Source organism: Dreissena polymorpha, chromosome 2 (genome assembly GCF_020536995.1).
Source record: "Dreissena polymorpha isolate Duluth1 chromosome 2, UMN_Dpol_1.0, whole genome shotgun sequence".
Lineage (NCBI taxonomy): Eukaryota > Metazoa > Mollusca > Bivalvia > Myida > Dreissenidae > Dreissena > Dreissena polymorpha.
In genome coordinates this window covers 107579139-107594171 of record NC_068356.1, presented here as the reverse complement: position 1 = coordinate 107594171, position 15033 = coordinate 107579139, and the positions used below count along the sequence as shown (strand labels likewise).

Here is a 15033-nt window from a genome sequence, read left to right as displayed (position 1 = left end):
TCTCCACTCTGTCTGATCATTAGCATTTTAAGACTATTAAGTTGTTTATCAAGGGCTATATGCTAGATCCTGGTTAGGTCTTGTGTAGTTGTGTCTAAGTTGGTAAAATAATTTATCAATTAAAAAGTATAATTCAATAAAGATTTGTATTTATAAGAGCATCACTTTGTTAATAAATTTGGATATTATTTAATGTTTTTAAGAGATGCAACACTTCAAACTATTAAATTGTTAACATCATGTCAAGTGGCCAGATTGAAACTTAAGCCCTTCTAGAGTTGTGGATTCTGATTGGCAGTTGTCAACAAATGTGTTATGCTGTAAACAACTTATTCAATATAAATTGCAGATTACATTATATATTGAATGGAATATGAAAACCAAGCAAGTTTAATTTTGGTTCCTCACATTGGTAAAATCCTGACAAGGAAAACTTCTTGCACATACAACAGTTGTTAGCCGTATGTTCGTCCTCAATTTCACTTTCAATTTCTGAGTCAACAATAGTAATATTCTTTTTTATCAAATCGTTTTATCTTGCGGAAGGCAAAGGTGATTTGTCCAAATGTTGTTCTGATCGATCTTTTTATTTTGGCTTATATGCTATTTTTTATCTCTGTTGTTTGCATTCAAGCAGTTGGAATATTTGTTGTTTTCTGGAATGATTGACTATTAATTCAGCAGGCACTTTGATCAAATGACAATGTCCCCACTTTCCTGAATCCGAACTTGATTGTTGCTGGTGTCATGGATTTTACTGTGAAATATTGACTTGAATGGCCCACAAATGTGATGTCCTATGGTATGAGGGCATGTGAACTGTGTGGGGGCAGCACAAACAGCATGATTTTATGCTCTCATGCCAAGTTGAGTATATCAACAGAGTTGTGTGAAGCATGGCCATGATAAATCAGCAAAATGGCTCCATAATTGTCCCAAGATTCTCTTTGAACATATTTTATGAAGTATTGCATATGTCAAGGTACTTTATCAAAACCTACTCATTTACCCAGCTGGAATCTGACATCGTATACCGATAGTTCATAATTTGTGCATTTCCCTTTGAACAAATAGTAAGGGGATAGTGCTGTATCTGCATATTTACACATTCTATTATGGCCGTGGTGCTGTATTGGGAGAGGAGACATCTTGAGTTTTTCTTGCAGAAACGCCTGTGATGACCTTTGATGGAGGATGCTCAGGCTGAATCCCAGTCTCAAAAAGGACATTAATCAGATGTGGCTATGACTTGAGGGAGTACTTGGTTAGAATAGCATCCAAATCCCTAAAGTAACTACCAGTACAAATGTTCTCATGTAACACAGCTGCAGAGAGTGTTGATTAAAGGCCCATTGGTTTGATAAATTTTAGCCTGTGGTCAAATCGTTGCAAATAAGCATAGTACCATGTGTCACTGAGTTTTGTATCTGGTAAACACCTAAGAAGTTTAACAGCTAGCTCACTCACAAGTTCATTCAACTAGAAGCAGTTTATACCATACTCAACCAGTAGCAACCCTTCCGAATTACAACCTAGAACACCTGGGCCTGGATTGAGAGCCCAGTGTTCTACAAAGTGAGTAAACCACACCGAATTACAACATTGAACACCTGGGCCTGGATTGAGAGCCCAGTGTTCTACCAAGTGAGTAAGCCACACCTAATTACCACCTAGAACACCTGGGCCTGGATTGAGAGCCCAGTGTTCTACAAAGTGAGTAAGCCACACCCAATTACAACCTAGAACACCTGGGCCTATATTGAGAGCCCAGTGTTCTACAAAGTGAATAAGCCACACCTAATTACCACCTAGAACACCTGGGCCTGGATTAAGAGCCAAGTGTTCTACCAAGTGAGTAAGGCACACCCAATTACCACCTAGAACACCTGGGCCTGGATTGAGAGCCAAGTGTTCTACAAAGTGAGTAAACCACACCGAATTACAACATTGAACACCTGGGCCTGGATTGAGAGCCCAGTGTTCTACCAAGTGAGTAAGCCACACCGAATTACAACCTAGAACACCTGGGCCTGGATTGAGAGCCCAGTGTTCTACAAAGTGAGTAAGCCACACCCAATTTCAACCTAGAACACCTGGGCCTGGATTGGGATTCCAGTGTTCTACCAAGTGAGTTAGCCACACCTAATTACCACCTAGAACACCTGGGCCTGGATTGAGAGCCAAGTGTTCTACCAAGTGAGTAAGGCACACCCAATTACCACCTAGAACACCTGGGCCTGGATTGAGAGCCCAGTGTTCTACCAAGTGAGTAAGCCACACCTAATTACCACCTAGAACACCTGGGCCTGGATTGAGAGCCAAGTGTTCTACCAAGTGAGTAAGCCACACCCAATTACCAGCTAGAACACCTGGGCCTGGATTGAGAGCCCAGTGTTCTACCAAGTGAGTCTCACCTAATTACCACCTAGAACACCTGGGCCTGGATTGAAAGCCAAGTGTTCTACCAAGTGAGTAAGCCACACTGAACTAGAGCTTTGTCACAGACGTGACGTATACCCCCACATGCCGCATTGACACAGACTATTTTGCATGCTATCTTCACAAAACAAGAGAATCTAAATGGCGATTTTTAAGAATTATTATGCCATTATTATTTATGGCCATTTTGACATTTGAACTCTTGAATTATTTCGCATGACATGCCGTCCAATGACTGTGAACAAAATTAATCTACAGAGTCATCTTAAAATCTCACAATTAATGACATAGTTATGGCCTGGACAAGCTCCTTTATGGTCATCTTTCACTTTTGAACTCCAGGTGTGACCTTGACCTTGAAGATATCGACATAATTCTTCCGCATGACACATTGTCCAATGATTGTGAACAAATGTACCACGTAATTTTAAAATCTCACAATGAATGACATTGTTATGGCCCAGAAAAGATCATTTACGGCCATTTTTGACCTTTGAACTCACAGTGTGACCTTGACCTTGGTGAGATCGACGTAATTCTTTCGCGCCACACACCGTCCAATGATGGTGAACAAATGTGCCTAATGATTTTAAAATCTCACAATGAATGACATAGTTATGGCACGGACAAGCACATTTATGGCCATTTTTTACCTCTGAACTCAAAGTGTGACCTTGACCTTGGAGATATCGACGTAATTCTTTCACGCGACACACCGGCCAATGAGGGTGAACAAATGTGCCAAATGATTGTAAAATCTCACAATGAACAACATAGTTATGGCCCGGACAACTCATATATGGCCATTTTGGACCTTTGAACTTAAAGTGTGACCTTGACCTTGAATATATATAAACGTAATTCTTTCGCGCGACACACCGTCCAATGATGGTGAACAAATGTGCCAAATGATTTTAATATCTCACAATGAATGACATAGTTATTGCCCGGACAAGCTCATTTATGGTCATTTTTTTATCTTTGAACTCAAAGTATTACCTTGACCTTGGAGATATCGATGTAATTCTTTTGCGCGACACACTGTCCAATGATGGTGAACAAATTTGCCAAATGATTTTAAAATCTCACTAATAAATGATAAAGTTATGGCCCGGACAAGCATTTGACCTTTGAACTCCAAGTGCGACCTTGACCTTGGAGATATTGACGTACTTTTTTCACACAATACACCGTCCCATGATGGTGAACAAATGTACCAGGTTATTTCAAAATCTTACGTTAAATGACATAGTCATGGTCCGGACAAAATTTTGGTTTAAAACACACTAAGTGACCCCGTGACCTAGTTTTTGACCGAGCATTACCCATATTCAAACTTGACCTATAAATCATCTAGATACAACTTGTGACCTAGTTTGGGGAAGATCGGATGAAATTTCGGGACAGACCGACAGAAAGACGACTGACCGACAAAGTGTTTCCTATATAGCCCCCATTACCAATGGTAATGGGAGTATGATTACAACCTAGAACACCTGGGCCTGGATTGAGATCCCAGTGTTCTACAAAGTGAGTAAGCCACACCCAATTACCACCTAGAACACCTGGGCCTGGATTGAGAGCCCAGTGTTCTACCAAGTGAGTAAGCCACACCCAATTACAACCTAGAACACCTGGGCCTGAATTGAGAGCCCAGTGCTCTACCAAGTGAGTAAGCCACACCGAATTACAACCTAGAACACCTGGGCCTGGATTGAGAGCACAGTGTTCTACAAAGTGAGTAAGCCACACCGAATTACAACTTAGAACATATGGACGTGGATTGATGAGCACAGTGTTCTAGGACTTGATTTAGCCCTGCCCAGATTACCATGTGGATCATTTAGAGCATCAGTGTGAAAAATTTGCGTAATGTTTTGATCCTAATACACAAAACAACTAATCAGAGGCATTCTTGATTTACCTCAACACCAACAGAGGATGGTGGGCAGCCAGTTTTCTGCAGGCGACCTCTACATCTGCCATCTTGTCAGTCATCCTGCCAGGGTAAAGACCAGTGATCAGGCGATGTGTTATCATGTCCATCTGCAGAAAAACAAGCATGCAGTGAATAGTCTTATGATACTAGAACAAGGGTCAAAATTATCACAAAACCAGGTTTGTAATTTGAAAAAATAGTCTGTGAATGGAGCCAAGTCAAACTGAACTGATTGTTTATAGTTAACCCCCTTTGTTTCAAAATAAATCTATTTTTAGTTGTGGCGACCTTGACATTGGAGATATTGACGTAATTCTTTTGTATGACACACCGTCCAATGATGGTGAACAAATGTGCCAAATGATTTTAAAATCTCACGATGAATGACATTTATGGCCTGGACAAGCTCATTTACGGCCATTTTTTACCTTTGAACTCAAAGTGTGACCTTGACCTTGGAGATATCAACATAATTCTTTCGCGCGACACACCGTCTAATGATGGTGAACAAATGTGCCATATGATTTTTAAATCTCACAATGAACGACAAAGTTATGGCCCGGACAAGCTTGTTCCGCCCGCCCGCCAGAACGCCCACCCGCGTGCCAGCAGACATTGGCCAATCTAATAACAAGTTTTTTCCTTCTGAAAACCTGGTTAAAAATACTTACAGTCATCAGTTTCGAATTAAATATGCATTATCTTTGTATACAAACAAGATGTAGAAATGTGTGCACAGGAATGAAAGTGGGCCCTTCGTCCCTAACATGAGCAGAAAGAATTAAAATGTTTGTTAAAAATGTAATCATGTGGGCAAATACTGTGAAACCATTATTAATTGTCAGGCATTAATTTTCATAAATTTCGTCAGTCGACCGATCGGCGAATTTAAGATCCTAACGAACAATCATGCTCTATGTTTGAACAAAAACAAACACTGAGTTGAACAATATTTTAAAACTTAACCGTAGACATGAGGCATTAAATTCCAACATAATCTATGCACACATTCACTGCTGTTTCGTAATCAAGATTAATCCGGTTTTGACACAAAGGGATGTAGATTACACAAGGTACTTAACTGACACGTTACACTTCTTTAAAACGCTTGTGCAGTACAGCTGTGTCGAATGCGTTGACTTCGTTTATGTAGAATGGTAATGAATTAGCGCTAATTGTTTAATACTTTATTACCCATTAGGTGCATTGTGTTTTTCAGGGGTGTTGCATATTAGCCATCACGCAGCGAATGCCGATGAAAGACAATAAACCAAATGAAAAGATGACGATGTGTGATCAACATGCGTATTTATCACAAATTAATAAAGAATATTTTAATTGCTGTTTGTTTGATTGTTTGCGTTTAACCACACTTATTACTATTTTAAATGTATCAATTTATTTATTTTTAAATTATTGACATTATTGATTTATATACCTATAGTTTACTTTTTAAGAACAAACACACACATAGAGTTTATAATTTTAATGTTGATTTCAGAATAAAAAGCATTTTATTTGAAAAAAAACACTTAACAAACTGGAACCTCTTTCGTATAACACAAACAGTTTTAAAACGGTATTGACAGCATTTTAATAAAAATCATACCAACTAGAATTACGATTGTTATCAGTATGGCAATTATAATAATAGAAAAAGACTAATGGGCAATTGGCTTCGTTGTTACAATCACTCGTTAACGGTTATTCAATCCCACTTGTCCGCTAATCATAACAATGAACGTGTGAATGGCATCCATTACTGTCCCTTGATAACAAAAGACTAATTAATTGGCATGTGACAAACAGGCCCCACCTCCTGCACTGATTCTCAAGTGTGTTCCCGCATTCGTACGATTTTTCGCAAGTGCGATTGATCGCAAATATGTGTTACACACAAATAGGATATTGACTGACGCATTTAAAAAAAAATTAAAATCAGAAATCGGCGAATTTAAGTGCTGACGAAATCGTCATTTTTATAAAAATGACGAAATTTTGTGTTGTCGAAAATAAATGGTTTCACAGTATATAGGAAATATTAGGTTATTGTACTTGAGTTTATCCTATTCCATTTATCCTACAAAACAAAAAGTACATGTATAAAAACAAGCTTCAAAATCTGGCTATGAATCTTCATGTTTGTAGCCTATTTTTTCTTGCTTATTTATACAAAAACAAGAAAAAGTTCTTAGGTAAATCATACAACTGCTGAAAAAGAAAGGGATAAAACATTATATACATTGATTCAAATTTATTTTGTTCATTGAAATGCACATTTTAATTTTAAAATAAATAATATTCAATTCCAATAACAAATCATTTTCTTGTAAAAAAGTTCTAGGTTGCCATTTGCAATCAAGAATGACTTATATTTAGTACATATGACAGTGTCATTACACAACCAAAGGAACAAGGGTAATGAAACAGGTGAACAACATGTATTGTTGGATTCACTTTGGGTAAATGCTAAAATTTTGAAAATTGAAGACTGTCCCATAAAACTGAGTGTGCCTAAATTATTAAAGTTGAACGGGAAAAATGATTCTATGTGCTGCGAGTGGAGAAAGAATAAATGTCAAGGGTTGGAATATTGATGGGATAGGTTCACATGTTGGGTCTTTGGAAGTGATAGATGGTGCTAGTCCATTAGCATCATGCTTGACCCTGCATATGTTGATGCTTGATATGAATGGTGGAGGACCATTGATAACAGTGACAAATAAACGCTTCAGAACATAATGCACCCCTTTTACTATACAAACAATTGAAGGTGTGACTGCCACTGACGAACAAACAAAGAATGCATAGTTTGCACACTTTTATTTATGTGCATTAATAACAGTTTCATACAAGAGTATTGGTAAATCAAAAGCTCATCGTTGGACCCGTTGGTAAAAAAAAGAGCATTGGTGTAACTTTCTATACAAAAGAGCATAAGAAATTAGTTATAACAAAGTGCAAATATATGTAAAAGTAAATTATACCATACAGTGTGGTATTTAACAAGTCATACAAGTCATTAATACAATCGACGTTTTACATATTGCAAACCCGCATCTGATCATCAATGCAATCTTTTACATTTGTCTTTAAATTTGTTAACTCCCGTACTTTTTAAATGTTTTTCGTATCTTAATTTTGGGACATGAATTTTTTTTTTAAGTGTCTGTAAACTTAGAGTAATAACAGTATGTTAGGTGGTGCAATGTTTTTGTCTAAGAGCTTTTGAACCATGATCTTACAAACAGAGTGGTTTTTCAGGCGCTGTCAGTCAAGCCTGCACTGCTCAGCCATAATTAAGACTTTCCTGGTACCAACCCTCTGCTTTTTATACAATTGCAATTTGGTCCTGTCAAAGCCTTGGTTCTCAGAGCAATCTAGAAAGAACTTGGGCGCAGCCATTTTTTTTGGCAATCATCACGGAACTTGCTCAAAATGATTGCTAATTGAGTAGTGATATCTGGGACACATTCTAAAATGATCCTTGAACGAGCTAGATCCTCTACATGTACTAAGTCCATTTGATTTTAAACCAAATATAAAAGGCAAAAACAAGTAGTCCGCCATGTACACGTATGAGCTGGACAAATGTTCGTAAACAAGAAAAGGACAATTTATCTGAGAACCTTTCTGAGTTTTCTTCTATAAACTTATTTAGGGGTAGTATAAATGTTTAAAGTAAGCTGAAAGAATTCAACCACTGGCACTGACAGACATGTATGTGTATAGTCTTTCTCAATTAACATTGATTTGCAAACATTTTGAAATCTAACTGGACATTTAACTTTTCATTCAAAATTTAACAGTTTGGTCAAAACTGTAGAAGAGGGCCAAAAGCCTAGGTCACTCACTTGAGACAAGAAGGAACTGTGTGGATAATCTTTTGCAATGTTTCAAGGATAACATGTCCAATATATAATTGGAACAATCATTTTGAGCATGTTGCATGATGATTGGGCAAAAAATGTGACCTCTACAGCTTTTTCGCATATTTGACTCACTAATCAAGTTTTTGATACCACTTGACCTAGTTGCGAAGCAGCTCGTCTAAGTTATCATACCATGAAAAAATTCTTCACAATGGCAACCTATGTAAAAGACCGAGCCAGTCCGATTGAGATAGCTCTATTTTTCTAATCGGCATACCTCGCTGATTATCATTGATAAAGGTAAAGGAAGCTCAGCTATAAATAGCATATTCTGGGAAAAAGATTTAATAATAGTTTGAAAACATTAATGTCAAATCAGTTATATTCAATCTATTATATGTTTATCGATCAATGAAACAACTATGCATTTTCTGTATTGTATTTGACATTTGTCGTGATTTTGTAAATAAATTGCGAATGAAACCGTGTATAATTAACGTTTAACGCGATCATGAAATTTAAAGAAAACCAATTATTTCGCACCTGCCATTTGTAAACGTTATAGCGAATATGGTATATAAACAACATAATAGTCGTACTATATCTATGAAACTCGCTTTTATGTGTGCTTTCTCATTTTGCATATTTAATAAACTTTTCAAACAGAAATTACAGAGCAACATCAGTGCTATTACTATGTTTGATAATTCATTCATTTGTTGGATATTGTTTGCTGTTTTAAACACATATTAGGTCATATCGCAGAGATTTAGTTAACCTTACCATGTGTTCATGGGCCAACTCACGTATTCAAGTGCTCTTACGACTTAAAGAGCATGGTGTAATTAAAGAGCATGTCAAGTTTTGAATATATCTGCTGAAACGTAATGTTATAATCCACAAATGTTTTACTGTAACAGAACGTTTTTTAAGATAAGTGGTACAGAAAATACACATTGAATATTATTTTAAAGATATTTCTTGTTATATTTGATCAAGAATGTAACCCGCCTCCCAGACTTTGCTGAATGGGTCAAGTTCCCCACGGGTACTACTTCCCCGTACCCCGAAATGTTTTTTCGTACCCAAATTTATTTTCCTACCCAAATTTATTTCCCTACCCAATTTTTTTTTCAGAACCAAATTTTTGTTTGTACCCAATTTTTTTCTTGGTATAATTTTTGTATCCAAAATTTACGTACACATTTTTTTTCTGACCAAACATTTTCGTACCCACATACACAATTGTGGTGATGTAGATAAACTTAAAATGATGCTTTTATATCCATCCTTTTCAAAAGCATCGTCACACCAGTACTGTCAGTACTATGACTTCAATGTAAATGTATACAATGCATGGAAGACAAAAGGTGATCATAAAAGCTCACCATGGCACATTTCATATAAAGGGCACATTGTAAGAATGCAAAGAACTTGTCTAAAAATGCGTAGGTCAAAAAGTGTTAAACATTGGTAACATAGTTCTTCTTGCAAGGCACATTGACCTGCCTCCCGACTTCAACACTAAGTTAATTGTTAAAACATCTGAATCACGTTAGGGCTCATCTTAATTTGAAGGACAAGTAAATTGATATACATTTTTCAGGGTTTAACAACATGGCGATGTCCATGACAGGACTAATATTTTTTGCTGTTTTATACCCTTTATTACTTTCATTATTATTTTTTTAATTCCCCTTATTTTTTAATTCCGCTTACTTTCCAGCCATATCATTACGTATTAATATTCGCTCTATATCTCGACTCTACTTGCTACGAAATTTCTTAGCAGAATCACAAAATTACACCTCCCACTAAGAAAATTTATAGTGTTTAAAGTTGAGATATAAAGCAAATATTAATATGAAACAATTGTTGATCACTTTCTTATCGATATAGCTACAAAAGTGAGCTACATTTAAAAAATTAACAAAAGTATTAAATGGTATAACACCATGAAAACACTGTCTCAGCATAGACGTCGCCATCTTGACTATCACATCATTAATCCCCCACGTCATTCTATCCTCTATATTTTAAGGGGGTAGGTGCGAAACTTCTGTATTTTGTACAGAAATGTTAAACTGATTGAACAGATTAAAACCAATATCTCAATATGACAAGAAGAATACAGGTAAAATTATTGCCTGTAAGGACGAAATGGACATGATTGAGATTACATTTAACTTTCTTCCAAACTTCACCTCAATAACACAGTTTGTGACTTTAAGACTCTTAATCGTCATTTAAGCAAGATTGCATTTGAGACACTATTTACTGTCTGTTGTTCTCGAAAAGATAGGCAATTAGCTAGATGCTGTCAGCAACATGTCCTGCCCATTGTCTTTACTTAAAACTAATTTTATTTCTAAAAACAATAATTGTATTGTAATAAAAATTACCAAATTAGAGAATGATATGCATACAAACTCTATCATTGAAAGAGATGTCTATGAGCAGTGAGTTGTCCACTGTACCTGTGTGAGTGTGTCGGTGGTCAGCAGCTGGTCAGTGTTGGTCAGTCTGTGCTTGGACACCCAGGCTAGCAGGTAGGGGTACTGGACATACAGCTCCAACAGCAGAGTCTCATACACCTGGCATTTCTCACTAGGAAAGTATAAGAAGAATACATCATATAGACCCATCACTGCTTACTCCATCCTACAAGAAATGAAAGCCAAAGTTGCCAAACTTTGCTCTCATCACCATTGGATAAAATAAAACGACCTCATTTTTAGTCCACAGCACCAATAACTCTAATTTGCTTTTCATCCTGATAGCCAATGTTACAATTGGTAAGACTGAAAGAAAAAACAGTCCTGAACAGCTTTCATAACATTTGGACATAACTTGTACTTGTATGCATAATTTCTATCAAAAAATAAAATAAAATAAATTGCTAGATTGATTCAATATTACAATTGTCAGTTGGTTTTATTCTCCATGAAATATATATATATTAACAAGCTTATTATATACTATGATCTAAAACTCAAGTTCTCTTAATAGACGCTGCCAGCAAAAATCAAAGCGCCGCCGGCATAAAGGCTATCCTAAACAAGAGCTGTGTTTGTGAAACACAATGCCCCCTACTGCGCCGCTTTGAAGCCATATATTTGACCTTGACGGATGACCTTGACCTTAACCTTTCACCACTTAAAATGTGCAGCTCCATGAGATACACAACCATGCCAAATATCAAGTTGCTATCTTTAATAATGCAAAAGTTATAACCAATCTTAAAGTTTTGGGACAGACAGACACACACATACAATGACAGACAGACAAACAGATAGGCCAAAAACAATATACCCCCGATCATTCGATCCGGGGGCATAAAAAAATAATTTTTAAGAAATAAATACAATATGGGGCTTTTGGCTCTCTAAAAATACATGTATTGCAATGTGTTAGGCGTAAATGGACACATTTTGCCTATAGTTTAAATTTTGTGCATTAATTACAATGTAAATTTGTGATTCTAAAATACTACATGTATGACTGAGTAGCACGTTTATATTTAGTCACACCACACAGTCTTTTGCAACATGCATGCTTTCCATGTATGTAAATTGACAGAGGACAGCAACAATTTTGCGGTCTTATTAAAACACAGGTTATACATGAAAAGTGAATGGTGAATGCAGTAGATGAGTACATATGGACTTGTAGCAGCAATGTCTATCACGTGGCTGTATAAAAACTGTGTAAATAAGTTCTATAAATAGACATGATGAAAAATTCATGTACTGGAATAATGTGTTACCGCATGAAATTGTTATCAGCTATTGTCTTCACTCGCTTTAAGTAATTTATTGCACATCATTTGCCTTTAACTTTTCATAAGTAACAAATGTTTACAGCAAGTTTATAGAAATTGTTTGCAGTAAAAAAGTGTGGTAATAATGCCCGATGCCTTCTTTTATTTACTGTTTTAATTACCGTTTTATATTACGTAAATGGTAAAACTGTGATTCCTTGTAAATCTACCTGGGAATTGCTCGTGATGCATCCGTGTCAGCATACATGACTGTGCAATGTAGCTTAAATATTTGATATGCGCGTCATGCTCTTATCAGTGGATTATCTATTACCCCATGTGGCGTTTATGGCGATAACACGCGGAAGTAGTAAAGTAGGGAATATTGATACACGATGTTTCTGGCGATTTATACGACCTGAAATCAGGAATTTAGAGTGAATTTGAAAAAAAGGGTCTATTTTTTTTTATTTTTTTTTTAATCGCCAATTTCAAGAAAATCTTCTTTTAGATCGCCAACCAGGAATTGTAATAGCCAAAGCGATTTTGGCGATCAGTAACGCTAACGTAGAATGATATGGATCTGATACCCATTCATAATGTAATTATTTAATGGGGTCATATTGAAGTTTTTAAATGGGCAGTTTGTTACTGTGTAATTGCTAGAAATGTAAAGAAAGTGCATAGTTGAATTTTTAATAAAACCCAATTATTTGATATATTATACACCCATATTGTTATTGTTGTATTGTTTATGGTTTCTGACCTTGACCTAGAAGATATAATAACCAGTTCAGCAATTTCAAGGGGCCATAACTCTCCCAATAATTTCAAAAATTCTTCCAGATTTGTAGCTGTAATGGTATGATCTTGAATTAGATGTAGAACTCTTGTATCCTTTTGAGCAGCAAAAAAAAATAATCTGTGGTAGCTACTTTGACTTTTTATTTAAAAAGTCATTTTGCAAATCTGTGAACAAGTCCCTTTAACTTTTGTATTTTGTTAAATAATATACCTGTCTGAATCGATTCCATCCTCCATATCATGTACTATGACTTTCATTTTGTCATCATCATCACAAATGCATGATGTGAGCAGCTCCATCCTGCTTTTTACAGCAACTGGAATCTGATTGGTTGGTCTATGTTTAGGCGATAAGTTCCGATTGGCTGACAGGCAATAGGAGGCCTCTTGAACAACATAGCTCACCAGTACTGACAATTGAGAAGCTGATAATCCCAGAACATCTTCTTTGCTGGCATTCTACGTAAACAACAAAACCTTTAAACACTGCATATTTTAAGATGATTTGCTTAAAATAAAAAATAAACAAGAGCTGTCTCCATCGGAAGACATATGCCCCCAAAAAACGTTTTTTCGAAACCTAAACGCAGATTTCGAAACATAAACGTAGACCCTAAGTTCAAGGTCAAGGTCAAAGGGGTCAAAATTTGTGTGCGTATTGAAAGGCCTTGTCCATATACACACGCATTCCAAATATAACGGTTACATCTGAAGCGACATAGAATTCATGAGCATTTTTCGAAACCTAAACGCAAAAGTGAGACGGAAAGACAGACAGACGGACAGTGCGATCACTATATGCCCTCCTTTGGGGGCATTAAAAGATATCTAGCACAGTCAGCTTTGATACAGACATATAGCTATGACATTCAGCATTATAATACCTCACTTTTATTCACAATGCTTATCTTCCATAGGCCATTGTGACATAGAAATACTGTCAGACCCAGCGGGAAAAAATGTATTGTCCAAAATATACTGTCGCCCGCTACCAAAAAATACTGTCACCCGCTACCTTAGCAATCAAGTGCGGAATGGTAAAAAATTGTACTGTCCCTCGGTTGACCATATTTCCTCAAGTTGACAAATTTACTGTCACCCTGTCAGAAATTACATGTAATATTTATATACGTTATTTTGACTTGCAACCACGAAGAATCACCTTCAAAGTAGCAATAAGATTCACACATGAGCCAGTTTTAAAGATTGGCTTATGGAAGACAATCATGCAGAATAAGTTGTATCATGGTCACAAGTGTTTATGGTACTGTCACAAGTGTTTATGGTAAGGTCAAACATGTTTATGGTAAGGTCACAAGTGTTTAGTCAAGTGTTTATGGTAAGGTCACAAGTGTTTATGGTAAGGTCACAAGTGTTGATAGTGTTGTTTGTTTTAAGATTTATACTGGTTACATAGCTTTTGTCACCACTTGACCCAAATTGGAACTTGATATAGTCAATATAAATATAGAGACATCTAGATTCAACCAAACTTTAAGACCATGGCACGACTGCGGACATAGACTGATTCCAAAAGCTAACCGTAAGCACTTTATACTCAGGTTAGCAAATAACAAGGTTCACCTTTACATAAAACCATTTCAATGTTTGAATACAAAAAAAAAGGTTTAACAAATTTTTAATCTGAAAATAATACTTATATCTCATCTTGATTATATAGGGGCTGTGTAAGAACTATATATTTAATTAAATATAAAGATAGCAATCTTTATGTCACAAAATATTGTTAATGCACAAAGTGTTTGTTTTCTAATGCCTTATTAAATGCAAATTTTAAATATATATTAGGATTTAAATATATTGCCGTAAGGTAAACATACACGTTTATTAAACAATTATATACAAGTAACATATATGCTGTATTTCCAGCTGCCTTAGTATAAAACAAGAGATGTGTTTGTCAGAAATACAATGCCCCCTATTGCGCCGCTTTGAAATAAAATTTCAATATATCATTTAGCAGGTTTAGAAATTATCTCCCTTTTAAAGCTTATTACTTCCCTTGGATTGTATTTTTTGACTTTTGACCTTGAAGGATGACAATGACCTTTCACCACTCAAAATGTGCATCTTCATGAGATACACATGCATGCCAAATATCAAGTTGCTATCTTCAATATTGCAAAAGTTATGGGCAACGTTAAAGTTTTCTAACGGACGCACAGACTGATGGACTGATGCACAGACTGACGGACAGT

General features: G+C 36.1%; 2 protein-coding genes across 3 annotated transcripts in view; one reads left to right on the top strand and one right to left on the bottom strand.

Moving 5' to 3' along the window:
• LOC127868416 (putative proline-rich protein 21) overlaps positions 1-15033 on the top strand; it is a 408141-nt gene that overhangs the window by 93478 nt on the left and 299630 nt on the right. The gene's annotated exons all lie outside the window — the stretch shown is intronic.
• The window catches only part of LOC127868397 (integrator complex subunit 1-like), a 200146-nt gene that overhangs the window by 16394 nt on the left and 168719 nt on the right, over positions 1-15033 (bottom strand). Inside the window, exons 36-38 of the mRNA XM_052410148.1 lie at positions 13026-13273; positions 10728-10857; positions 4364-4485 (exon numbers count right to left, since the gene is read on the bottom strand). Of these exons, the coding sequence (XP_052266108.1) occupies positions 4364-4485; positions 10728-10857; positions 13026-13273 (500 nt within the window). The remainder of the gene's footprint in view (positions 1-4363; positions 4486-10727; positions 10858-13025; positions 13274-15033) is intronic.